We start from the raw sequence: 27,847 nt of genomic DNA, 5'->3' as shown, positions 1-27,847 counted from the left end.
GTGTGCTGTGATATATCTACTATACTTAATTCTCTGATATGGAATTGATGTCTATGGTTACAACAATGGATAACATAACAGTTTTTACTCGTGCTCTCTAGTTAATGTGGTCTGTACTGCATAAAGATAAGCCTTTGCCTTCTTTCCATAGCAAGCATAGAATAACAATTTACGGAAGGAGACCAGCAACTTTTGAAATCATTTGCTTGGTGTAAACTCAATTTCTTTCCACTAGAGCTTAATTACTCTCTACCTCAAGGTGCCTCAAGGCTCCTGTACACTAATGTCAGAGACGCATGCTGAAATTAGAATAGGCTTTGTTTTTAGTAAGGAGGTTAGTCAATGCAGCCTATTCTTTGGCTAATTTTTGCTGGCTGAACAATATGCTCTCTCACTGGTCACGCCCCATAAGGAAAGTCTTCTCTGGAAAGCATTTCCTTTTCCCACCTACTTTCAGACCCAGAAGATTACACTATGCTCCCTGCCAGTTCTTTGCCAAGAGTCCAACAGCTGTCACTTGTCCCGTTCATCGGCCCATCCTTATGCTTACCGTCTAGGAGCATGTTCTGTAATAACGCAGCCACTGCAGCACTGAATAGCACTAATTTAGATTTACGTCATCTGCATTCTGTATGTCACTAGGGGATATTGTTATGAGTTGGGAGGAAGTGCTTTCAACAGTCACTTTCAGACCCAGTTGTGTCATTTATCATGGCAAATGGCACTTCCTATTTTTGGTTTGAGGGAGGGGGAAAAAGTATCATCAGCCTATCTTCAATACCTGATACGTCTTATGATATGTTTGTACTCATATAAAGTGTAATACGTTGGGTTATTTGCTTTCTTTTCAAGTAAGGTCATAAGTGAAAAGAGAGAATGACTATCAAAGATTCATCAAGAAATCTTTATCCTTTTTTAAAAACACACATAAATATGCTCACTTATATTGCATGCATCACACAGACATTTACTTCTTAAGAGCATGGACCCATATATTTCTATTTCTGGAAACACAGACATAAGCTGTTATAGCTGGACTGTCTTCAAGTCTTCGCTACTGCACCAGTTTGCATCTGCTAAAGACCTGACCCAGTCATTACACATGGAGCCAGATTTTGAAAACAAAACACAATGTCCATGCACTGTGCCCTTTGCAGTCAAATAACAAGAAGTCAGCTACACTTTTGTATGCATATTTACTATAAAGTGATGATAGAATTGTCATTGTATTTAAGCACACCTCACATATGCACAAATATAACCTTCAAAAAGACCTAGATTTTCCTCCTATTCTCCCCACTCAAATAAAATGAAAAATAAAAATCCTAGCTTACAAGACTCCCCATAAAGTTTCTGGAGAGGGAGGAGGGCTATTGAGATTTTTGTTTGTTTATTTTCTGCATAGCATCACATTTTTTCACAGTTACAACCTCATTCTGTTGGAATGGAATGTAAATTAGCCAGAAGCAGTAGTCTCTCTGCTACAATATGAAAATCCTGTTTATTATTACAGCAATGTCTATTTCTTGTATTACAAGCTTCACTTTAATGGTTTTGGTGATGTATTGCAAAAATTACTGCATGTGGGCTTAGAGACTGATTTCCAAGAGACTTCAACTGCCAAGAAATCAGACTTCAGCCCCTGATGTGTTTCTGTATTTCCCAAAGCGTTCAGTGTCCAGAAGCTTTCTTTGTTCTGGTGGGAACAATTGAGCTCTTTGTATGTCATTCTACCCTAACATATACCAATCTGTACCTGGGGACAGGAATATAGCAATTAGGCACAGCCCTCTTGGTTAAAGGGTACTTTCTAAGCACAGTGGAATGTAATCATTGTAAGAGCTCCTGAGTCAAGAGCATAGGACACACCCTGCATTCCACCTTGGGGTAATGTAATTTATTTCCAAAGCCATGAACACAAGAAGAGTTCGAGGCCGTGACCTTGGGTCCCGTCTGATGCTTTAAGGCAATTTGTACTCCTGGAGTGCCAGGAGGGAGCTTTCCTCCTGCTAGTCCAAGCACAGGGACTCCAGCGGTCTCCGGCGTTGGGCTGGTTGGGTGTACAAGTTAGGAGGTATTTTTCTTGTCTGGGAAATAGTCTAGCCATCTCTTTAGTGTGAGTTGGGATAACCGGATCATTAACATTCTTTCTATTTCTATATTGTGTAATGCATCACCGTGTATAGATAATTGAGCTACCTCCAAAAATGTCTGAGTGCCTTTATAGCGTAATGCTATACCATTCAGCAATATTAGCTTGGGTCCCGGAAGCAAAATAGCCATGTTAACATGTTCTCAGCAGGGCTAATTAGCCTGGGCTCAGTGCCATGTGAGTGCAGCTATCCTGCTTCCAGTTCTGGAGGCAACTCATTCCAGACAAGCTGGGAGACCAAACTTACTGCCTATTACATGCTTACATACTTTCTTTGACACCATAATGTTGCCTAGCCACAATGCTAAGCATGGGTAATATATATATATTTTTGGTTTCTCAGTGATCATGATTAAGAACACTTAGAAAATGTCATCCCCAGGAGAAAAAATAAAAATAAAAAAACTTTGCCCCTTGTTCGCCAGTTATGCATCTTTGCAGCAGTTTGTCCTTTAGCAGTCAGCTCCTCTTGGATTTCTGAGTTTTACATTTTAATGTTATGTGCCATTTGAAAGTTTTCAAATGATGTAAAAAAGCAGATGCTCATCAAGATGATGTCATTTTAAGGGCTGATGCTTTGGAGAAAGCCCAGTTCCACACTGTATTTGTTTCTAACTGTAATGAATTATGAGTTATAAGACCAGACTTTGTCAGGTCTTTTGCTCCAGCTTTCCTTATTGGCAAAGATACAGGCATGAGTATAGGAAGTTCTGTATATTTTTTTGTCCCTGATGGGTGTGTTTCAACAATGTAATCAGCAGTTTTTTGTGAAATTTCATGATTTTCCAATGAAGCAAAAATATGTAAGTTATGCTTATGTATAAGAGGTGAAGAGGTGTGACTGAATTTTACTGAGCCTCAGGGGAAATGAAAAAGAAATTGCAGTGTCAAGATATAGCTTTAAAAACTGGATTATAGAAATGCAGCTGCAAAATATCTGAAACAAAGTCTGGAAAACTTTCTAGTTGCTAGGGAGACCCTTTTCAGAGCACACTATCTTTACCCAACTGATGTGGAAGTGAAGAGCTTGCAAAATTAATTGCAGTAGAGATCCTATGCATCTCTGCGGCTTAATCCAAAGTCCCTGACTTCAGTCTGCTTTGGTTCAGATCTTTAAATATCTTTAAAAGTAGTAATGATGGCTCTGTGTTTCTGGAAATTTTCTGACATCATAAAATTAGCTCCCTGATTATTCAACAACATGAAATTTTGGGTGGTGAATTCAGGCTCGATTGTTCAGAAAGAAAATAGCCTATCCTAATATTGCATTGCCTACTTCTTTATGATACTTCACAAAACAGCTACTCAAACCATATAAATTCAGGACTGCTATTAGATCTAATTGTGTGATCTGTCTAGTCACTGGACTTGCCTATAGCTTCATGGTCAAGAATGCTACATTTCATATCTTGAAGATTTTTCCTCTGTCATTTTATATCATTTTTATGTATTTATACCATATAATTAATTTTAAATATATATGAGAGTTCAGACAACAGACAGGTAGAGGCATATCAGATGGTGGAATAAACTGTAAACAGATTATACTCAAAATTTAAGATTGCTTTTGACTGAGAATTCTTTAAAAAAATGTGTTCATTTCAGCCATCATCTTCTGCTCACTTGAAATTCCCATCGACATTGGAGTGAACAGACCAGTGATGAACATAGTAGAGTACATGTAGTCTGTGGCAGTCTTTGAACAGTTTTGGGAAGTGTTCTTAACGCCGACAAACAATGTGTTGTGCGATCTTAGCATGATTACTGAGTGGCCCTGAGGTAAAGTGGAGCTTTATCAGTGAAAAGTTTAATTTTATTATTATATTTGTCCTGAAACACATTCAAGCCTGCTGTTGTCATCTCTGTCTCTTCACCTGAGACCATTTATTTCTGGCTTTTGTTTTTCTCATGGTATGCATAGCAACATTCCAGAAGTTTTCTTTACTGTACGGTTAGATTTTCCAATTTGGATCCCATCCAAAGATAACCCAGTAAAAACCTCTGGGTATGATGTTTAAATATCTTCCAAAATAAGAGTCAACATTTTCCATAGTGAACCAAATAATTGTGCATGCTTAACGTGAGTAAATTACCGCTCTGAATGAAATGGCAGCAAATCTGCTTGAAGAGCAGGAACTCAAAGCTAAAATAAATACCATTTCTCTGACCCATAGTTCAGACAAAGGACATTTCCATAGTGGATGTGGCCTGTTCAGACTACAGTCTTCCACTTTTAGCTATGGTTTATGATAAAGACCCTCTTTCCAATTGTCTTAAGGTCTAGAAATATGTGAATGCCCAGAATGGCATCCTTACCCTGCAAGTCTCATGTAAGTTTTCCGACGACTCAGGGTGTGTGGTCAAGGCACTAAGTCATCTTGTCCTGTGTTCAGCTATCTGAGCTTTGCTCTGGATTCAGGCCAATGGCTTCCCTGGCTCAGTCTTACCAGGCACTCACTCGTTTTAGCAGAGGAAGTCAAAATCAGGCGTGAGACTAGCCGCAGCACCTTTGCTACAGGCTACGAAGATTTGTGCCCCTGCTGCCCAAGCCTGGTGTCTAGTTGGGCAAGGACACAGGATAAGACAAATGGTTAGCTTTTTTGTTTGATTTGTTTTTGAGATCTATATTCAACCCTGGTTGTGCAATCGGCTTTGTACTTGCACAGAGCTCACTGAATGATCTGATCCTCAACCTATAATCTTAGTCTGCAGAAGATACTATTTAACCTCCCCAATTCCTTTTGCAGCAAACAGCGTGGTTTACGCTAGGGCAATGAGGCCAGCCAGTACAGGGCTAGTACAGAGTGACAGCGTATGAGAGCAGTAAACATACTACGTTAAAGATAAAGACTCTTTAGTGTCACTGCCTGACCCTGTGGCTCTTCTCAAGATGGGGAATATAGGCAGAAAGGCAGGAGCAGTGATGTGTTAGGCGCTGGACTATAACAGGCTCTGAGTTCAGAAAGATTTTCAGACATGACAGCCCCCAAGGACCCAATGGCAGTCTGGAGTTTGCACATCTGTACTCTAGACTGTTTTCTGTTTTGTGTCATGACAGTACCCAGCTCTGAAGAAGGACGTGGAAAATGGTCAAACCAGCTGTGAAAGCAAGTTTGCCTAGTGGAAAGCTCAACGGCTAAGCCTCACAAATCTAGAGAAACTTCTGATCGTGTCTCTGGAGGAGATAAAAGACATGCAGCCTGTAGTTTGAGAAGGCCTGAGGAGGACTGTAGAGGTATCAGGCTGATGCATTACCCTGGAAATCAGGAGGGCTCATTTTATCCCAAGCCTTGTGCAACTCTAAGCAGTTCATATCAGCTGTCTGTGCATGTTCTCACTTTTTGTTCAATTTAGCTCTAGCTCTGTGCCAGTCCTACTGCGATGCTAGAGACCTTGCAATGCACAGTCTGTGTGCTGAAGATTTATACCATTCTGGTACTTTGTACTTAATAACATGTGTTACTGAGTAAGGATGTGGTAGGTGTGGCTGAGTCCCACTCAGATCCTGATCTTTGGCTATAGAAGATCAAGAGGCAAAAGTATTATAAAGTAGCATATCCACAGTGCCCAGAAGAGTTGAAGCCGCCTTGTATGAAACAGTATACGATCCCATGGTGAGAAGCATTCCCATGCAAAGGCTCTGTCGTCTCATAGAAATAGCAGAAATGCTAGACAGAATGGCCACCTTCACTTTCAGATAAGACCTGGAGACAGAAAGATGAACTGGCTTTACCAAAATTACTCCAGACTTCCATAACAGAGCAGTCCAATATTTAAATAATGTTTCTCTTGTTTATATTTCAACTGCATTTTTATTCTCTCTCTCAGTCACACTTCATGTGTTGCTTGATGCTTTTGGATCTGACACACAGACTGTTGAAATCATGGGAGGAATCTTTCCTTCGACATCAGTATGGTTCAGTCCAGAGATTTTGAAGCTAGATTTGTGAAGGAAGACCTTGCTTTCCTATGTATGGCCAGTACCTAAGAGAGTTGGGTACAGCCAGAATGTATTCAATAAAACATAATAATTTAAAAAAGAAATATGACTTTGCAGACAGAAATCCACTGATAAGAATGCTGGCTGTTTCTCCATTTATAAAAATGGCTGAAGTCTGCTAGTTTTTCCATAGCGTAGGACTTTGCTGCGGGGGATTTAATCTGTTTATGGTGGCTTCACCACTTAGCAAGACTGCAAACAAAAGAAGGGCTTCAGGGCCTTTTGCAGTTTCAGCACTTTTCCCCTCTGTTCTCCAGCATTTCCTTTTGTTAAGGCCAGGAATTTACTTTGGAGGATCCTTTTGCACATCTTGCCAGTGGCTCTAATTAATAACCTGTTTCTAGAAATTCCACTCATTGTCTTTTTTGATTTAAGTGGCTGTTCAGGATAATTGCTATTTTAAAAGTTTTATGAATCATAGTGTTTGACATCTTTGATGTTGATTGATTTTCAAAAAAACTGCACTTTCTGCTCTAATGCTCAATTTGTCACTATTACTTACAAACAAACAAAAGATTTAGAGCCCCTAAGATGCAGATGTTCTTTAGCTTTGTTGCCATCTGTTTGCTTGCCTAGTGCATTCTAAGACTTACGTTTGTGCATTTTGATGAAGCTAAATTTATATCATGTAGAAGACACAGCAGAATGGAAAATTGAGGCAACAGAAAGTCTTTAATATAGCTTGTTTTTTAAACCACTTGTTCCTGGCTCCTTTTTTTTTTTCTGATAGTTTTTATTTTCACAATAAGCTGGTAACATCTCTAACCAAAGGGTTTGAAAATCACATTTGTTTTGTTCTGTTATAAATAAATTGCAGATATGCATAGAATTGCAGATATGCATATGCTTTTTACCAAGAAAAATATATGATATGACCTTAATTTACTTCACAAATGTTACATTATGGCATTTAAACAGCATTATTTAGTGCTTTCAGAAAGCCATATATTTACAGGTGTACCTATTCTCATCTAAGTTGTGCATCAAATATTTGAATTCTTACTGTAGCTTGGTAGAAACCTGATTTCTCATTCCAACTTTAATTATTTTTAGAACCAAATCATAGCAAAAGACTGAAGTTTTGAAGTTTTCTGTAGTAGAAAAGTCTTTATTTTTCATTTAAAATATTTTGTTTATTTCTAAATTATTTCTATTAATATCTTAATGAAGTGCTTCCTCACTTATGTAGATAATTTCTGTGTTTAGGTCTTTGTGGTTCTTTTTTTTTTTTTAATCTATTCTCTACACATGACACATTGAACTGTCTGCCTTCTAGCTAACAATTTATCTAAATCTCTAAGTCAGATAAACACAAGTAACAGAGCTTTTACAGGCACTTTTTTCTATTATAAAGAAGGTATTTCAGACGGAAGTGTTGGTATCTGTTGCAGCTTGTGAGACTGCAAAGCAGTAAGTGCTAATTAAACCTTTATTTATATTCAAAAAGAAATATGCAGTCTTAAGTGTCTTCATCTATAATGTAACAAAGTTTATAGTAAACACTGTTAATCCAGTGCGCTTAGAAGTGATATTTTGTGAGATAAGATTTCAGATACTTGTGGCTGCTTGTCTGTTAAAAGTAGATTAGCCATATTTTTGGAACAAAAGGATTGTGCATTCTGCCTTTCCCTGCTCTCAGCACTTAAATTTGTCTTGTCTTCTTGTTTCATCTCACTGAAACACCCAGTGTTCTTTGCCTTTAGTCCTGATATCTCCTGGTCAGAATCATTTCAGTGTGTCCAACACACCACGCGCTTCCAGCAGTCCTGAGCCCAATCCTTGGTCGGTGTAAATCAGTCAAACTGATTTTAGGATTCTGTTAATTTGCGTTAACTCCCCCTTTCTCTTCACCTCTGCACTGGCTGGCCTCTCCTTTGCTGATTTTCCCTCTCCTACCCATGTTATCTTTGCTTTCTTATTCAGCCTTCTTTCTAATCCACTGATTGCTCAGCCTGTACATCTTGGTACATTAATGTAATGATCTGCATCCAGCTTTGCAGCATTTTATTACATGCCAGTGATTCATTGTGGACTGATTTTATTAAATCAACTTTTCCACAGAAGAGATTGTTTTCATTGTGTACCAACCCTGTCTCAACCAGATGTTGGGCCGATATCTCCTTTACCCAGCCTTTCAGGGGCCAATAGTGATGAAATATGATGACTTGAGGAACTTATATCAAAGTCAGCAGATAGGATACAAGGCTAATAATTAGTTCATGCCAACATGGTCTGAAGAAAAGGCAGATAATCACGTGTTTTCCAGCAGTTGAAACTTCAAGACAAGTCTCAAAGACTAACCTAATATGTACCAAAGAAATAGTGTTAGGAAGGAAGGGCTGCCCTTCCTTCACAACATGGAAATGTCCAAGGCTTCATCATAAGACAGCTGCTACCTGGGAATCCGTGAGTAGACATGTGCCTAAACTGCTGATGGGTTTTGAACCTCCTTGCTCTGAGCTGAGCTAAGTCCACCTTGTAGATAAAACTGCCACAGCCATCATCAATTCTTGCACTTTCACAGTCAGTGAATCATTAGGCACACATTATTCAGAGATGGCAGAAGAGAGCTGAAAGTATTATATGACTGCTTATCAAATAAAAAAAACCCCAAAGTAATAAAATATACATTTTAGACATCAGTAGGTAGAAGCATGTTGAAGGGTACATCAGCATATTATATGTTGAACTGTATAAACCAGTAAAGGGTCTTTTCTGTCTCAGGTAAATTTTTCACCATGAGTTTTCCAGTCTCTGGCCGCAGAAGGACTTGGTTTGGAGTGCTGGCTGGTCATTGATTTCTCCTTGTTCCCTTATAATTAGTATAGTATTATTGGCAACATTTGGATATATACCTCAAACATAAGGCACACTTACTAAATGTCTCTACTAATGTCTCTTAAATTCAAATAACATGGTTAACATCGTGTCTTGGCTTGAACGTGAAGAAATATGGATACCTCTCAAATCCAAGGGAATTTTATACTTTAAAATACATAGCACTTGCTAAAACTGCTTCCTTCCAGCAAAGTGTTTGGTTTGCAGTACTTACTCTTTAGTAGACTCTCTCACTCAGTGGAACTATTGATATGTTTAAAATAAACATTTGCGAAAATACTCTGTTGGATCACAGCTTAAGGGTGTAAAACACAAGTGTGGATTTTCCAGTCTTTCGCAGAAGCTGAATGTCTGAGATGACAGGAGCAGGAGCTAGACAATGCTGTTTTTTTCCATTCCAACCCCAACACCTCTTGCTGTCTCCCTGCTTTCTGATCCTACCCAGCCAGTCATGCACATCTCAGGGTCATGTGAGCATCCACCAGCAGCTTAAGTTGAAGCGCTGCAACAGAAGAATTGTTTAGCTAATCTGAATTACCAGAGGAAGGAAAAGCTTAACACTTTTTTCTTCCTTTCTTTCTTTTTAAGAGTCTTTGTCATATCTTTGTAATTGTTTGGTTTTAATTACGCCACAAAGTTTATCTGCCATGCCTTTGAACAGAACACACACAAGCACAGCTGACTTCTCCTATTGGCTTAAGGCTGCTAATTTTGACACCTTTGTAATAAATCTGTTGGCTAGATGCAAAGCTTCAGGCTTGGCAGGACTTCAGGAAATCAAGAGCGGAGGTAGCAATTCTTGTAAGAGCAGGAGTTCCAAAAGCGATATATTAACAAAAATCATTTCCAACTGAGCTAAACTATCTAAAAGTAGCAAATACATGAAAAGGGAAGTCAGTTAGAGTGCATTACCAGAGAATTGCTACTCCTTGTGAAGTGAACTTCAGCACTTATACCTTCTTTCTGAATGCCTGTAATATTTATGATACAGCCTTTATAGGGCTGTAGGATGGCCGAATATAATCCATGGAAATACCACTTAAGCCCCTCTACCCAGTGTTTCCTGTTGACTGGTTCTAGACCTTCAGAGTCAATTGACCTTTACAAAGTCTTTTTTTTTTTTAAAAGCATGCTTTGTTCTAATGACTGTGGAGGTGATAACTATTTATGACCATATTTGCGGTGCCTAATATTTGCGGTGCACAGACCCTCTAAGTTTCACAGTTTCATAGTTTGTAAATGAAGTGAGGTAGACATCTTCATGGAATAATATAGAGCCTACAGACCACTGTTAGTGATGAGAACATTTCTCTTAAGTCTTTGAATTCTTGGTTCCTGCTCGAGCATCATTGTCCTTGCAGATGTCAATGTGTAAAATTTGGTGCCTAAATAGCACTGTGGAACTGAAACCTATCTGTGATTTGGGATGAAAGGGAACACATAAAATCATTAGATTGTTCATATACTCTGGGGAAGGAAGTAAATTCCTAAGCAGACTCCTAGTTCCTGCTTTGTAAAATTTAAAACTTCCTTCTAAGATCCACTCTCCCCCCATTTTTTTCTTTCCTGACAATTGGTTATTACTGCCCTTGACATACTCCTTGTTACAAGCATCAGCATTTTGAAACACTTCTGTCATAGCATTCTATTTCCTTCAAAGGAAGGTTTTGAAAATCTCCAGTCATTTTAGAAATAACTTAATTTCTTAAATGCAGTTAGATGGAATTATCAAGTCCTGTCTTCCTTCACCTATCTTTATGCACCTAATTGAAGCACACAGGGTCATAAGATCATAGTCAGTAGAAGGACACCTACTTTTCAGAAGGGCAATCCAGATCTCCAGCAATCCTTCCTCTGTTGACTACAGAGAGTCTGGGCAAATGTCCTAATATCTTGGAAAGCTAAAGTAAAATAGATGGGGAAAAAGATCCCTTCTGTGGAGGACAGAATGATATTTCCATAACAATGATTATTAAAATAATATGACTGGTTTTCTCTGGAGTGCATACCTCTGTGTGATACACACATAAAACAAACAGTGCAGTATTTACATCTCTGGAACTGCTGGTGAATATAGTTTTTCATTTTTGAGAAATCTATCCAAAATGTTCTGTAATATTATTGAGTTTGTAAACAACTCTTGAAGAAACACTGATTACAAAAAATAGCTTTACAGGGAACAAGAAATCACATGGCATAGACATATGTTTTGGGGCATTCCAGCTGTGGAGCTGTTCAGAGAGTATTGCAAACAGCTTTGGATACAATTAGGAAATTTTAATTGCTCATTCTCTGAGCTGAGAAGTATCTACTAGAGCTACTTATAAAAAGTTTGTCCTGCTCTTCAAAAAAACAAAGACAAAAAAATCACAGTTGTGTTTTTTACTGTTTTTACTAGAATGATATGGGAGGTCAACGGAGCCTAATAAACAAGTGGACTACTTTTCTGAAAGCTAGGCTTGTGTGCTCCATACCTGGTCCTGAGGGAGCCGACACACATTTTGATGAATTGCGTAAGTTGAGTTATCCTTAATGGCTTGTTTTGTCATCAGCCTTGCTTGTTTGTTTCTGCTTAGTAGAAGCACCATGTTTCATTCTGATTTCGCTCATTTTCCACTGCTGGCAATATCACTGCCTTTTATTAGAGGTCCCTGATTATAACTGGAATTATTCCATTCAGAATTTCTTTTTTTTCTACTTTCTCTCCCCTACCTGGAAAATGACTGGGTGATTCTGTATAGAAAACAGACTATCTGCAAATGGAGAAACCTCAGAATATTAGCACGAATTCATGTGGCACAAATTAAGACTAAAAATAAAGTTTAATTATTTATTCACAAATCTCCAAATTATAAATAGTAAATACAGAAATGTTCAATGGATGTTTAATAAAAAAAGCCTTTTTCCCATTGCAGAAGATATATTCTTACTTTCTACAAGAGATGAGAGAAACCCTCTTGTATATGGAGTCTTCACTACGACAAGGTATGTGTTAGGATTATATTTGCCCCTCAGAACCAATCTTGAAGGTTTTGCTCAGGCCTTTCATAAAACCCTGATATCACTAGATCCTGATTCTTAAGAGCAATGGGAGACTACTTGAGTAAGATTTACAATACTAGGACTCTAATCGATATAGACAATATTTTCAGATATGGAAGTATAAATTTATGTCCCTAAACTTTTGTGTGCCTAACTTTTGAGAACAGTAGCATGCAAATTTAAAAACAAACAAAAACATACTGATTTAATTTAGTCTAATATAGTTGAATTTACAAACAACAACCCTATTTATTAAGTACCAAATAATCACTATTTAAGACAATTTATTGTCATCAAACATCACCATTTCTATAAGCAATAGCTTGACATCAGCTCTGTCTTGAGATCAAAAAGCATTGTGCTTTAAAGCAACATATCAAGATGCCATTTTTGGTAATGAAAAATTCATAAAGCACCACCGTTTTTATAGGCAGAGCTGATGGAAGGATAATTCATCTTTATCTCAGAGGGATAGATTAATTAATTAATGAACATCTCAGTTCTCATAGCGAGGCATGCTATACAGAACTGTCATACAGAAAATTAATAATTATTTCTTTTGTCTCCAGAACCTCTGAATTTAGTGCAGTTAGTAAGGACTAGTCATACCTTGAACAGTGCAAGCACGGTGAAAAATTGTCAAGATATTCCTTAAGTACGAAGCAGTCTCTACAATGGCTCCTTAGAACATATAACCACATGAAATATTTAGAATTGAATGAAATGTTGCCCCAAATGGCCTATGAAATAACTAAAGTACTTATCTCTCTGCAACCTGATGTTGTTTTCATTAAAGAACTGAACTATTTTGTTAGAAGAAGACACAGAACGTTCATTCCTATCTCTTATTTTAACTCTGTTCTATGTACCTGTAATTCTAAGCCTAATCACCTATAGAATCGTTCAAATGCAGACTTCCAGAAGTGAACACATTGTAAAGGAATGCCTTCAGCTACTGAAAGTCCTAATCATAATAGTCAATAATCATCTGGAATAGTCAATAATCATCTGGAATCAGTCTGCCACTAGGAAAAATGACAGTCTTTAAAGTGATCCCAAAGGCTAGCAAGTGCAAGTGAGCAAAGCTTTAAACTGCAATGATAGCGACATAAAGCAGATGAAGTTATCAGACCAGTACACAGTGTCTTATTTAGCACCATTTATAACAGCTCTCAGGTGCAGCACTTGGTGCACAGCCCATCAGACTCAGTGGAATAATTGATCCGGTAGCTGAGGCGTGCGCTCAAGATGTGCTTCTTAACATGCTCCTGCAACACGCATATCAATCTGCCTTCTCTTTGCAGCTCCGTCTTCAAGGGCTCTGCAGTTTGTGTGTACAGCATGGCAGACATCAGAGCTGTTTTCAATGGCCCGTACGCTCACAAAGAGAGTGCGGATCATCGATGGGTACAATACGAAGGTCGCATCCCGTATCCCAGGCCTGGTACAGTAAGTGTCGTCTTAATTGCAAACTTCTATTTTTACTCAAAGGTCATTATACTTTTCTCCCTTCTGGATTAGTAACTTGCATTTTCCACTCAGGATGTTTTAAATTATCCTCTCAACCCTTTCCCTACTGTTGACAGCTCAAACTTCTACCTACCCTTTATATATATATACGGTTTCCACTTCTCTGAGATAACATTGTGTCCAGACTGTCTATTTCCTGATTGTCTCTCATATTGTGGTCTCCTACTATTCAGCTGTATTCCCATCTGTTGGGAGAGATCACCTCTGAGACATCAACACTTCATAAAAAGCTAAATACTTTTCTTTGCAGGATATTAAATTATGAAGAGGTATTTTATTTGAATTCTCACATTTCTGACTTTTCTTTTTATCTTTGTGTCTGTTGCAATCCTGTTCCTTGAGATACAATCTTTGATTCTACTGTGTGTATGTGTGCATGTCCATATGTTGTGTTATGAAGTAAAATAAGTATGTTATGAAGTAAAATAAGTAGTTAGTTGCTGCAGATTTTATGTGAAAAAAGATAAATGATAGGAAGAAAAATGAAGTTTAATATCTTATATATCTTAAGCTTAATATCTTATAAATCCTGATCTGTTAGACTTCAGATGTAACAGCTGGGCCAAAACAAAAAGGGAAATGTTGAAAAAGTTCATTAAAGAATTCTCTCTCCACTTTTTGTGTTACTATTAAATTTGGAAAAGCATGGACCTACCTGCATTCACAGTTGAAGACGAAAAAGATATTTCCAAAAAATGCAACTATTTAAAAAAATCAGAAAATAAAGTGAGTAGAATCATACTGAGAATGCAGAAGAGAAATAACTTAAGAGTAAGATAGATATTACCCAAGATAGCTTTATATTATCTAGGTCAGGTACAGATTAAAGTAGTACTAGGCAGCTGTGTAAATCCAGCCGAGCACCAAGCAAAGCAAAGTTAGACTGGCGTTGATGCCTCGGCTAAGAGCCACCTGGGTGGCTCTGTGTGATTTCTGGGATGTCAGCATCAGTGTAACCTTAGTTTCAGGCCATATTCTCTAGCTCATTTAGCTCTTCTTTTCATACTTTTATTTGTGTCTCTGTGTATTCTTCATCATCATCATCAATGCACCCTACTGCTAAGTTCACTATTGTTCTATATTTCTGAGTGATCAGCGGTACTAGCAGGAATGGGGCATCTATAATACATATTTGAACAGCTTATCTTTGAATAGTATATTCAAACACTTATGTATTTGGGTATAATTTTCAGCAGAGTTCTGGATGTCGTAGTTTGCAATTTCTTTACCCCCAAACAGAGGCCTGAACTGACTGTTGAACTAGCCATTTCCCCATTTGCCACTTCAGCAGGCCAGGTCCCGAGCCCTGACCCGCTTCTTTAACTGTAGGCAAGATAGAAACGGTGGCGCTCTCTGCAAAGAGCAAGGCAGCTTCAGAGCCTGATTCAGCCCGCCTAGGATCTGAACTGCTGGAGCAAGTAGACTCCTAATTTAGACACTGTAGACTTACATGTCTCTCTCTTGTGCAGAATGTATGGTGCTCCCAGAAAAGATTACATTTAATTATTTTAAGTATTATTTTTTTACCACATGGAACTCTATTACTGGTCAAGAAGTGCAGATGAATTTAATTTTAAGTACAAAAATGGTGCCAGTGAGAACAATAGCTGGTCCCATGGTATCTAAGGAGATTAAAATAACTCTCTTGAAAAACTCACAGTGCCCCATAAGGATGAACACTCTGCACAGACAGACGGGTCATAAGCTCATTGCATTTTTGAGTGTATTAGCCATCACATGGTTGAGCTGGGATTCACAAGGAAGGAAATATGTCATGCTGAAGCATGTCAACACTGATCTGTATAACTGATTTGAATATCCATGAAAGTATTTTAAAGGTTGGGAAGTTTAAAAAAAAACAGATATTTTCCATAAGCCACCCCTAGAACTGCTTCCTTTAAGCACCTGATAACAGCTGTGAGAAAATGGTCCCATAAAAATCCTCAGGACCTCCATACCCGGTGGGTTTTTGTAGGAGTTTGTCTGACCAAAGGCTGAGAAGGGAAATGGATTTTACTGAAGAAAGCTCTCTGAAGAAGGATATCTGTAATATTTACTATGTAGATAAGGTAAATGTATTGCTGCATAGTTATTTATCTTTTGTCTTAGTGAGCTGGAATAGTCACAGATTGCAATATACTTTAAGCTATGTGGTTTAAGATAGGGTATCCAAATAAAAAGTAGATTTATACCATGTTCTCATCTTATAATGGACTAAGCCAGGCCTCTGGAACTGAACAGATTTAGGCTGAGATCTGAAAATGGGGAGCGGTGCTCAAAGGTAAGGAGCAGAAGTGGTATGCTCCATGCCTTCAGAAAGCTACAGTTTGTGTAAGTGCTGAAACACCACTCCTTAAAGACAAATTTCACCACTTTTTGCCAGCTATGGAATGGTTCAAGAGTGCTCAGAACAATGCCAAAATGGATAATCTATCCATTTTTAAATTACAAGAGCTTTTTTTTCTTTTTTTTTCTTTTTTCTTTTTTTAATTAAAACTCTACCTAAGTGTCACCTACCATTAGCATGGCCAGCACTCCCCTGATTTTATATTTCTTATATTTTAAGTAACTGGCCACGTCTAAAAATGGCTATGTTATGAAATGGATTTCCTTTGAAGTTTGGCTTCCAGAGAGGCATTGACTTCCTTTCAGCATTTATACAGAAGCAGGAGCCTGCTTAGCCTAATTTAACTTTCTGCTCAGCTGCCTTTATCTCCTAAGTAAATAAAGCTGTTCACTATAGGGGCTGTGACCACTTTGATATTGAAATTTTGACAAAATGCTTCCTGTGGCAATTTGTGTTGGAGATAAACTCCCACCACGACCATGAGATCACGCCTTCGCAACGCGGAGCGCCGCTGCGCTCGGGGCAGCGGGAGACGCGGCTGCTCGGGGGCGGCGGAGCGGCGTGGTCCGCCTGCCCTCTGGTGTCGGCTCGGCGGCCCGCGACGTGCCGGCCTCTGATCGGACACGCTCTGGCGCTGCAGATCCTGCAGCTCTTTTATGCTAACCTCTCCCCGCGGGGTCGGTAGGAAGCAGAAATAATGGAAATTAAACAGAAGCAAGGCTTCAAATATACTTAAATTTGGAAGCTGCGCGAAAGAGACAAAAGAAACACGCAGCTGGCAGCCCCAGCATGCAGGGCAACTTGAAAGCCCGGTGAGCTTTTGCTGTGTCTTTTTTAGCTGTTTAAAAATTGGACTTGCATGTCTGCAGCTGTCCCCAGATAACAAAACCAGTTTTCTTCCAGTCTTTTAAGGATTCATCCAGGAAATTGTCCGTTGATAAAGAAGTCGTCAAGGACTTTGTTTAAAACGTGTTCTGAATTTCCTTCTGTGTCCTAAAACAGTTTTCATAATGCTCTATGAGGGATGAGAGAAGGCATTAGAATGAGATTTTCAGGAAATTAGGAGCAAAGAACATTTCTAGCCTATTTCTATAGCTGTAACCATTGTAGTATCAGAGCACCTCACAGTGAATTCAGCCCATTTGGAAACTCTTATGGGATACAGGGAGCCATCCTCCTTTTATTGATGATGAATAGGTCATCACTGAGGCCAGATTTTTAGAGGAATGTCAGTGTTTGAAGATGCTGATTAACATTTAATCCAATCTATCAAAGTACCATGGACTTTAATTCTTATTCCGGGAAACACCAAATATTTTCAGATGGATCTGGATTTCTTATTAACTGATTTTCTGAAAGTTCAAAAGAATATCTGAATTAGCGAAATAAGAATTTTGCATTCTAATTCATTTCTTAGACACAAGAAGAAACTGTCCAGCATGGAAGATGCACCTTTTGTCCATTTTAAGAACATTACATCTCACCTCTTTTCACTTCCTATCTGAGCACCAAAATATGGCCCCGAGCTCCTGAATACTTTGTTTTTCAAAAACCTTACAATCTGACAACATTTTGACTGTTCCGTGATCTTTCTCGTCTTTTTCCTTCTCTGTTGCTTTTTCTCCCTTTTTTCAATGAAACCCTTTCCTTTATTTCTTCTGCTAACCCAATGCACAGGCTGGTCCTGATGTTGTGTCCATTCCACTGGGACTTGGCTGAGCCACAGAGAAAGATGTTACAACATTGTCTGCCAAAAAGCTTCCCACTGTCCTCCCGTCTGGTTAGTTCTGCTGCCTTAATAATTGCGTTCATAAAACACTGAGAGTTGTACAGGTTTTCCTTGTTATTTTTAGACTTATCTTCCTCTTTCACCTGCTCTTTTATGGGGTGGAATGCATTTTTCACTTCTCCAATTCCTCTCTCCTTTGATCTCCCCACTGTAAATGGGGATGCTCAATTAAGTGAAATGTTTCACTGTAGGGGTTTATTTTCCTGAGAAATCCTCCTCCACTTCCTCCTACTTACCAACATGTTTTCCCCAAACATGAATCATGTCTCAGCTCATAGCAGCCTTTCGAAACTCTGTGAACCCAGTCACCTTTCCCACTTGCAGAGGTTGGCAGAGAATTACAAAGTGCCACCTGCAAAGTTCAGTTCACTCACCCAAACGTTCTGAGTCTGGTTTGCGTCAGATTAATGCTCTCTTATATCAGCCTCTACTATCAACAATACAGGTGTGTTAAATGGAAAAGAAATACAAAGTGTTAAGTGTAGACACTGGAATAGCATAGAGCAAATTTCCTATCTCCAGTGGGATCCAGGCGCTGTCTAAACAAATAGGGACATTAAACTTGGTTTAGAGATTTTTTATTATTATTATTATTATTTGTTTGTGCAACAAAGGGAGGAGGTTTGTTCTTGATTCCACTAAAGATTTGTGCTGTTTGCTTCTTCCCTTCAGAGCCTGATTCATTCCCCTCTCCCCTGGCCTCCTCAACACTTGCTCTGAGTAGCTGCAAGGTTAGCAAGAAATTCTTCCTGCTGAAAGTCCAGACTTTCTCTCTGGCACAACCCATCCATCCTGTAGAGAAACACTAAGGCTCTCTGCAGGCATGTCCAAATGCCAAATGTATTGTGCAGCCCTGATCAGACTGCTGAGAAGGAGCCCCACAGTATTTAGCTGATTCAGGAACCGAAGCCTCATCTTCAGAATGGCTTATAGCTAAATCTCCAACACCATATAAGTGCCTAAGTCCTGAGAATCATCATTTAGGTGCCATGTACCCCATATCCTAAGGTACTTCTTGACATCCTGAAAGCTCACACCAGGCTTCAGTAATCAGGATTACATCTTAGCCCCTCAGTATTCAGGCTTTGCATTTCTCTATACATTTGTATACATATTCGGGGGGGGGGGAGGGAGGTCCACATTTAACACAGAGTGACTAGCTGAAGGTAGTGCTTCTGTTTCTCTGCTTTTTGTTTGATGATTCAGTGATAAGGAAACTCATTTAGAGCTTGGGAGACTACTTCATGCCATTGGAGAGTGCTGATGGACTGCAAGGCTTTTGCTGCACCCTGTTTTTTGCTGTATCCTCTTGCTAGTCAATTGTTCACTACCTGAGAGCCGTAGAGAAAAGGACCATGTCTGTATTAGTGCCTGGCTGTGATTAATACATTCTTCTGTAAGGCAGAGCCTGGTGTCCTACTTCCTGCTGCACTTAATATTAAAGAGAGAGCTTTCCAGTGGAAAACATATCTTTTCCTTTCTTAGTTAATATGTAACATTCTTTCTACTTTTGGCTAAACGAATACTTAATTATTCCATGAAAAGTGGAACACCTTCAACAGGAAGGAGGGGGAGAGATCCCAGGATGGCTCAGGTCCATGAGTCTGGAACAGAGGGAACCTTCCCCCGGGAGAGAAGCCCAGATTAAAGTATCTAATTCTCCAGTATGGGGGAGATTTAAGGATTAACATCCTTAATGTTTCCTCTTGGCTACTTCAGATGCTCCCAAGAAAGTGCCTGGGTAGTATGGTGCTTAATTCTCCTTATGAATTGCATAAAAATTTCTAGCCTGGACATCGTGAAATTTGCTAAGCAGATGCCCCCCGCACTCAATGTTATCGAGTCTTTGTTGTGTACCCAGTCTATGCGTGTTTGGCTGTTAAGTGGGTCTAAGGCTCAATGTGATAAGTCACTTTTAAACTAGGACTTTAGGCACAGCAGCAAATGAAACCCTTGAAGCTCACAGGGAAGGGCATTCTGTTTAAAAATTGTCAGTAGTCAACATCATTGCTGAATTAGACACACTACTAAATGAAAAGGATTTTTTTTTTACAGACTTTAAAGTTAGGTTCCTAAATAACTGTCGCAATTTTAATAGGTGTTAGATCCAGCAGCTCTTCCTGACTTCACTGAATGGTGTGAAGCACTATGCATTTTGGCAAATCAGGCATTTATTTAGGAGCCTAACTTTTGGCACCAGCCTTTGAGAAAATCTTGGCCAGAGTTCCCACATAATGTTAACACAGTCACACCGTATGTCTTAGTATTGTGTGAGATCTACACATCCAGTACTATGCTAAGCTGCAAATTTAATAAGACAAGTGAAAAAAGAGAAAATCTCACCTATGAGTAGTGCAGCTGAGTTAGTGTGTATTTGCTTTTAGTTGAGAAAGATTAACTTTAATTTACCACCTCCTGATCAAATTTGGATACAGTGAGTGAGGGAAGAAAAAAGGCATTTTTTCAGATCAGCTAGGATTAGAACTGGGTCCAGCATGGTTATTGTCAAACTGAGATTACACTGAAGGCATTGAAAAGACTTTAAGTAAATAGTGAATTGATACTTTAAAAGTTTTGTGACCTGGAGTTTGTATGGCAGTTGAACAGAGATATGCATAGCACTTTTAACTCTGTTTTGCTGGGTTTATTTTTTCTCGTTTTTATTTTTCATTTCTTAACATGTACATTTGTATGAAGTTATCATTCATGATAGCAAAGGTGTAAGAAACCTGGGAAGTATAAATTACACAGTGAATATGTTCTTTGCATGATTTATCCCTAGCAAAACTGATTTTCCCATGTGAAGTATTGGTTGAGGATGATTCATTTTTCTTGACATTAACTATCTATAAGAAAAACATCATATCTAGGCTACTTGTTTAGACTTCTCTGTCAGAAAGAAAGAGACAGAAACCTCCTTTGTGCAGTTCGTACACAGACAAGGTAAGAATCTAAGTTAAGTGAGATGAATCCCACCTCTATTACAAAAGCAGAAGATGCTGAGATAGCGTAGTGATAATAAGAACTTCTGTGGAACTGGATCCTCATGTAATTCACATGAGACAACCCTGCCAACCTACTCCTGTGACATTTGATACGAATGCAGATCTTTCATTGTCTCCAGTGGGAGATGATGTCACACATCTGAGACCGCATCTGGTGCTGATGATGTGAGTAAATGTCCTCTGTGAACTGGGCAGAGAACACCCACACCGTTATCACATGGGAGATGCACCAGGATGTGAACTCACATTTTCAGAGGTGAAAGGCTACTTCACTCACCCCCTTGGCCATCCAGCCTTTATCATCATACATCCTATTGATTACTCTGAAAGGAAGCACAAGCCTACAGGAATTGTTCTGTAATGATGGGTGGACACAGCTTTAAACAGCTGCCTGAGGACTTTGCCAAAGGGTGGCCAAAATGCAGTTTTCATTCCCGTGTTCCATTCATCATGCCACAGCTAGTGATGCCTCTGGAAATAGCTCCCTTTGCCAAGCATAACAGGGTCACACCTGGCCAGCTGTTCTTGGTGGTCATGCTGTCTTAGGATAGGATCCAAAGCCCACTGAAATAATTGGAAAAGGTTCTGTTGACTCAAGTGGACTTTGGATCAGACCTTTAGTCCTTGTTTCTACTAAATGAACTGCACAAGCTGGCAGAGATTTCCCTATATCATGCATGGTAGGATTTGGGCTTTTGGGAATATTGTAACAGCTTTATAATTCCATATTGGTATGGATTTTATCCTAGTTGTTTTTAGTAAGTGATGTCACTACTCTCATCATCCTCTGTTTATACATTTTTGATAAGGTGCTTAAGCATTTCAAATTCCAAATTTGGCAAAAATCTAGAACATCTTTTAGACTCATGGGGCTACTCCCATTTTTCAAATAGAAGGAGATTTCTGGGATTCAGCTGTGGATAGCTGAACAATAAACGGAGCCCCAGAAAATGTGGACTGTATCTTAAAGGTAGTGAGTGAGAGCATGAACCACAGAAAATGCACATATAAAGGAAAATCAAACTGTAATACTGAGTAAGGGGAAAGAGGGTTATTGCACAGTTGAGGAAGCAAAGAAGAATAAGTTTGATTCCGGTCCTGTGTCGAATAAATTGGTGCAAAATCTGATTCAAAGGTCATTACAGAACATGGGTCTCTTTCTACTGAGTTCAGAAAACTTTGGTTCAGTTCCATAAACATAAATTTATTTTTGAAATCAGTAGGGTTTTTGAGGTCTCATTCCAGTGAAAGTGAGAAGAGGCTCAAACTAAGTTGTTCTAAAGATACAGAGAAATGTCCATTTCTGAAGCACTGCTTATGTTGCAAGTGTGTACATAACTTGGTGTTTGTATAGTTATTGGGCTGTCTGAATCATTTCTCTTGTGATATGGTTCACTTTTTTTTTTCCAAAAGTATAAAATCTAAATTACCTTTTTTTGTCACACCCATTCTGCAGTGTCTTTTGCTATGTAATACAAAAGCGTGTATTTCTGTGTGTCAAATTATTAAACTAACATTGTTATCTTCAAAAACCAAGCTAATTACAGCTCACCTCGAGGGTGTAACCTTGTAAAGCTTTTAATCTGTGAAAGTGCAGCAGAAAACAGAACATGGGAGACCACGCTCAGAAAACCAGAGGATAAATTTCTTGTGCAAATGCCAGCAGAAAGTCCATAGGATTAACTCACTACAAAAGTACATATATTTCCAAATGAACTGTTTTCTCAATAGGGCTTTCATCTTCTTCCTTTCTACTTGTATTAAGCTGTGTTTTCAAGGAAAGTTCTTTGAGTAGTTATTACAAGACAGTAATACAGATATGTCTTTGTTTTCTTGTCAGTTCTTTCCCATCTGTACATTAAATTGTATTTCGAAACAAAATGACTGAGCATGTGGTGAAGATATCTTAATCCTAATTCAAATTGGCACAGATTTACTGTCTTATGGAGAAATTTTCAAAAGCCATTGGGTGATTCAGCAACCTAAGCCCTATTTTCAATAGCCAATTTTAGAGACTTTGTGAAGATATGGTCGCAGGAGCTTGACTCCTATTGATTGAAACAGAGCTAAGCAAGTTGGTACTTTCAAAAAGTCTATGAGATCTCTAAATAGCTATACAGATTGGTCCAAGCAAGTTCGGGAAATAGGTTGTGGTCTTTTAAATCATTCAGGCTACATGATTACTAACAGAACCAGAAGTCAGGTTCAAGTGCTGACCCACAGTCACCGTGCTGTTTAATGCTAGTATGGGCCATGCCATCCTTTAGGCCTGCTATAACTAGTGTCCCCCAAGCAGTGTTGTGGCACTATTTGGGGTCGAAGATAGACCAGCAACTGTCCCCTGCATACATTTGAATGTTGCCATTCTGTTTTGGAGAGTAAGAGAGTTAAACCATAAGAACATTAGCTGTCTGTGCATCATCGACCTGTTTTATTTATGAATAATCAGAGGTAATCTCTAACATTTTTGAGAATGTTTTACTCAGTCAGAAGATTTTGCTTAATTAGTTGCTATATCTTTTTATTTAGTTTATTTATGCAGGTTCATGTTCATATAGAACTGTATATGAAGAGAATAGTTCTGCATTGTATTAGCTGTCCTTACCACGTGAAGAATTTTAAGCTGATTCTTCCTTAGGCATGGGTACACAATACATATATGAGCTGAGCAGGGGCTAAATTTGCAAGACCAAAGCTTTGGACATGCACTGCCCTACCGACTTCTGCTATGCATACAGCACAGGTAGGGAACTGTCAGTGGGGAGGAGAAGGGTCTCCAAGGGAGAGAAAGGTCTGGCTCTGGTACTGAGCCCACAGGGAGAGCTTTGCTCCCAGTAACCAAAGTTGCCTTGCCATGAGAATAAGCACCACCAAAGGAAGAGGGATGTGCTCAGCCCTTGGCACTGTATGTATCACTCCTCACGCAAATGTTTTGGATAATGCCAAACCTTACGTCATGGAACAAACCCTGACTGCAAGCCCTTAATTGGCACCATAGATAGAAGGTGTGTTGAGCTGGAGATTTGGGGATGCAGACTGAAGTTCTTCTGTTGTAGGGATTAACCATGAAGGAGGATCGCAAAGCAACTTCACCACAAATCCTAACTTTGTCTCAGCACACTGCAAAGACATTATTTCATCATATTTCTTCCTTCACAAACTGTGTTATGGCTCCACCTGGCAGGAAGCAGAGGGAAAAAGTAGTTTTAAAAGTTAAGCAAACTGCAGTATGTACATAAAAAGATGTCATCCTCTGGAAGAAGGTTTCCAGTTCTTATTATTGTCTAGGATTTGTACTGCCCAGTAATGCATTTAGATGCATCCAGACTGAAAATAAAAGCTTTCTCAGACTCAGATGGCAGACTAAGTGGAAGACAAGGGACAGTGAAAGGATGTGGAAAGCCATGGGAAGGAAAACAGGTACAGGGGTGAGCATGAGAGATTATGGGTTGTAAAGCACCAACACGATCGGTCTCCTAGGAGTTCTTGGGGCACACTAAAAGGCATGTTAAGGAGAGACTTGAAGGAGGTTGAGGAGGAAGGTTTATGGTATTCTCCAAGCAGGAAGTAGGAAGACCAGCCTGGAGTAAAACACAAAGATGTGTGTAAGAAAAATGAACAGCTGAATTTGATTAGGTTGTCGGTAAGGGCCAAACAGAGGTGGGAGCCAACCTCAGCAGTGAACGAGAGACACCAGGCAAGGATGGTCTAACAGAGGGATCACTGCATCCTAGGAAGAGGATGAGGCTGTGCTGTTCAGAGCCAGAGAGCAGGATGCTGCAGCCATGGAGCTCTCAGCTGGGACATGACTTTCAGCTATGCAAATGAGTAACAAAAGTCACCTCTGAGAAATAATGAGCTACGGGGAACATTTGGCATCTGCAGAATATGCCTTTGTTATAAGAAAAAGAAAAATGAGACTGGCATATGCAGTCTGTTAAAAAGTTGTGGCCTCTAATTGCCTCTACAGGGAAAAGATAGGTGTGGGCATTTCAGTCCAGAAGTAAGAAAAAATAAAAAGTAAAAAAAGGAACATTGTTAAAGCACTTACTAGTGGCCTTCTAGCACAGTGACTCTGGGCATATTCTCCAGAGGAATCAAGCATTAGGCAAAGAGCAAGGCAAGCCAGAGGGGCACTTGTCCAGTTCTCATCCAGAAAGTCCAGAAACCCAGCCTCAAGTAGAGGGGCGGTTGGACATCACTAGTCGCTCAGGAATAGGGAATTGGCAGGAATATTTCTGCTTATATTCCATTCCTTTTATAAGCTTTTGTACTTGATTATTCTCCTCCTCTGTGCAGAGAGGAAGTATTCTGTGGCTTTGCTGAACACAGAGGAAATACAAAAAGCAGAAAATATTTGATCTGTGATTAGATCCTGCGGTTTGAGTAATTGAGATTATCCAGTCGTAGCCACCGGAGGGCACTGCAGACTTACCTTTGAAAGTCTTCTACGCAGCTACCAGGAAAACTAGTTTATTCAGCATATAGCAAATTGAACTGTATATGGATACCTGTGCCTTGAAATGGCATACTAGATAGAATAATAGGTCATTCATTCACTCCATTCACATCCACTTGATTTACTTGTCTTGGAAAATATCTAAAGTGGTAAGGATTTTGTGAGTGGGTTAGGGAATGAGGAAGGTGAAACTCTTTATGGATGTATGCATCCCATCATGAGAATTTTCCTGATTAAAAAAAAAAAAAGTTTTTAATGAATGAACTAATGGGCACTATTGCTGCTTTTTGGTCAGCAGTATGAGATGAATCACTGGACACCCTGATTTCTTACTGGATTCAAAGGGAGTTCCCAGCTGTTCCAGCAGAAGACTTGGTTTCTAATTGAGTGTGGACTGAATTTGTGACTTATATGAGACCAAATTTCTGATGTGGTCTACACTTTCAGTGACTATTATAGTATTATATCCCCGTAGTTTCAAAATGCTAAAAAATAAAAAATAAAATAAAATAAATGGAGATTATCCTATATTGTTGAATTGTTAATGACTAAATTTTGATGACTCCAACATATATTGCAAAGAAAAAAAAAGTTTAAAATCTATCATAGTACTGGATGTATGGCTTGAAAGCAGTAAGTTAATAACAATATTGTATTGTCATGATTGGTGATAGTGGTAAGACTCTTAATGTCATATCTAATACTCTTTTCAGGAAGACTGCTAAATGAAGGAACAGAAAGAGTCTTGATTATGGTCTTAAAAGTCATTTGGTGATGTAGCTCAAAAAGTATGTTTAGCTTTTAATAATTGGTGTCTACAGATATATAAATATGGATTGTTAGCACTTTATCCAACATCAAACAGACAAACTCTTTTTTCTAATACTGCCTTTTCCTTAGTATCTTAGAGAAGCAATTCATCTCCTGTCTATATTTCAATTTATGTTAGCAAAAGTTATGACTGGGAAAGAAGAAAAATCTATGGGAGTTGTTTCTTCAAAGCATGCATATATGTGTGGGTAGGTGCAGGTGTGGAGATATTACCAACAGGAATTGAAGATTTGTAATTCTGGGTAGTAGCACAAATGGGTGTGATGAAACAAATTAGCAAGTTTTAGGTGGTTTTAAAAGATAAAGGAAAATAGGTGGGAGCAGGACAAATGAAAATTAAGATGAAGGGGAAACGCTTTTTAAATGAAAAGATAAGAGAAGAAAGTGGCAAAACAAGGAAGAAAATGACCCTTTGAAGAGCCAAAGATGCATACACTGAAAGTGAATGCCAGACATCCCAGTGTGCTTCCATGCTTTCAAAAAACACTGACCTATTTCTATTGTAAGCTAAATAACTGGTCACTGGCAAAAGTGCTTTATAGACATGTCTGTTAGCAGCTGATAGCTGCTATTGTTTGAATGGGTTTGTATGTTTAGGTGTATACAAAACAAGCCTTCCATGGCCAAGGTTTTAGGTTAAGGAAACAACTGACTGAACTTATACTCCCATTTAGGCACATGGGCAAGTATCCTGCTTTTCAAGATAACTGAGGAGCTGGATAGAAACCTCTAGACTTCAAAACACACAAATAAATCTGTGGTTACTCCTATTTCTTTCCTAATATTCCTCTCATCTTCTTGTTCCCTCTCTTCTGTTCAGTGTCCAAGCAAAACCTACGACCCACTTATAAAGTCTACCAGAGATTTTCCCGATGAAGTCATCAGTTTTATAAAACGCCATCCACTGATGTACAAATCAGTTTACCCAGTGACAGGAGGACCGGTATTCACTCGAATCAATGTGGACTATCGGCTCACACAGATTGTGGTGGATCACGTCATGGCAGAAGATGGACAGTATGATGTTATATTCCTAGGAACAGGTATGGGAGGGCTTCCATCATCACTCTGCACAAGACTTGTGCCTTAAGAACGTTTTCTTTTACTCCAGCAGACCCCAGTAAACCTTTTGGTTAGCATCACAAAGCTCAAAATCTTCTTTTAAAAGTAATGCTTTTTTCCCTGCATGCAACTTCAAGAGGGATTTAGTTGCCCTCGAGTCTGTGCCAGCGCTTCATAAAAATACTAACATTAGATGGACTCAGCTCAGGGAATCACTACTGAAATGAGCACGTCCTGCTCTTGAGGAGATAATTCGGTTTGAGAGTAACTGGACTTTCTTACCCTCGGAGTGCAATTTAGTACCTGACATTATATTATGTGGTGGTCTGGCTCTCATTCCTGGTGGCAGCACATCAGTAAGTCATTGAAAAGCAAAACAAAACAAAAACAAAAAAAAACTTAGTAACTTTGATGAGGAATTTCCATTATCAAAAGTGACTTAGTGCTTCAGTATTAAATTTTATGTGACACTGAACATTTAAAATTGGGCCTAAAGCCATTGCCCTATTCCACTTAAACACTTTAAAAATATTACTTTGGAACATGAATAGCTCCAAATAAGAGGTCCAGGATTGAACAGATAGAAGTTGAACTACTCTGTCAGGGAAGAAACCTGCTTTGCAGTTATGCTATGCATAATTATGTATCTATTTACATTTTTATGTTTATTATATGCCTCAAGAAAAAAGTCTAGTTTTACCATTGTAATTAAATTTAGAATCACTGGAAGGATCACCTAACAGCATGGTATGCTAAGAAATATTAACATACCTATTCATAATGTTTCAGAAA

At 38.9% G+C, this 27,847-nt stretch overlaps 1 protein-coding gene across 6 annotated transcripts in view; it reads left to right on the top strand.

Annotated features, from left to right (window-relative positions):
• The window catches only part of SEMA3D (semaphorin 3D), a 148,261-nt gene that overhangs the window by 98,443 nt on the left and 21,971 nt on the right, over positions 1-27,847 (top strand). For all 6 annotated transcript variants that reach the window (XM_067316894.1, XM_067316904.1, XM_067316902.1 and 3 more), the window contains 4 exons: positions 11,389-11,503; positions 11,906-11,975; positions 13,337-13,481; positions 26,814-27,036. In XM_067316894.1, the coding sequence (XP_067172995.1) occupies positions 11,389-11,503; positions 11,906-11,975; positions 13,337-13,481; positions 26,814-27,036 (553 nt within the window). The remainder of the gene's footprint in view (positions 1-11,388; positions 11,504-11,905; positions 11,976-13,336; positions 13,482-26,813; positions 27,037-27,847) is intronic.

This window comes from Apteryx mantelli, chromosome 1 (assembly GCF_036417845.1).
Source record: "Apteryx mantelli isolate bAptMan1 chromosome 1, bAptMan1.hap1, whole genome shotgun sequence".
In the NCBI taxonomy this organism is placed as follows: domain Eukaryota; kingdom Metazoa; phylum Chordata; class Aves; order Apterygiformes; family Apterygidae; genus Apteryx; species Apteryx mantelli.
The sequence above is the reverse complement of the archived record's forward strand: the minus strand, read 5'-3'. Positions and strand labels throughout refer to the sequence as shown.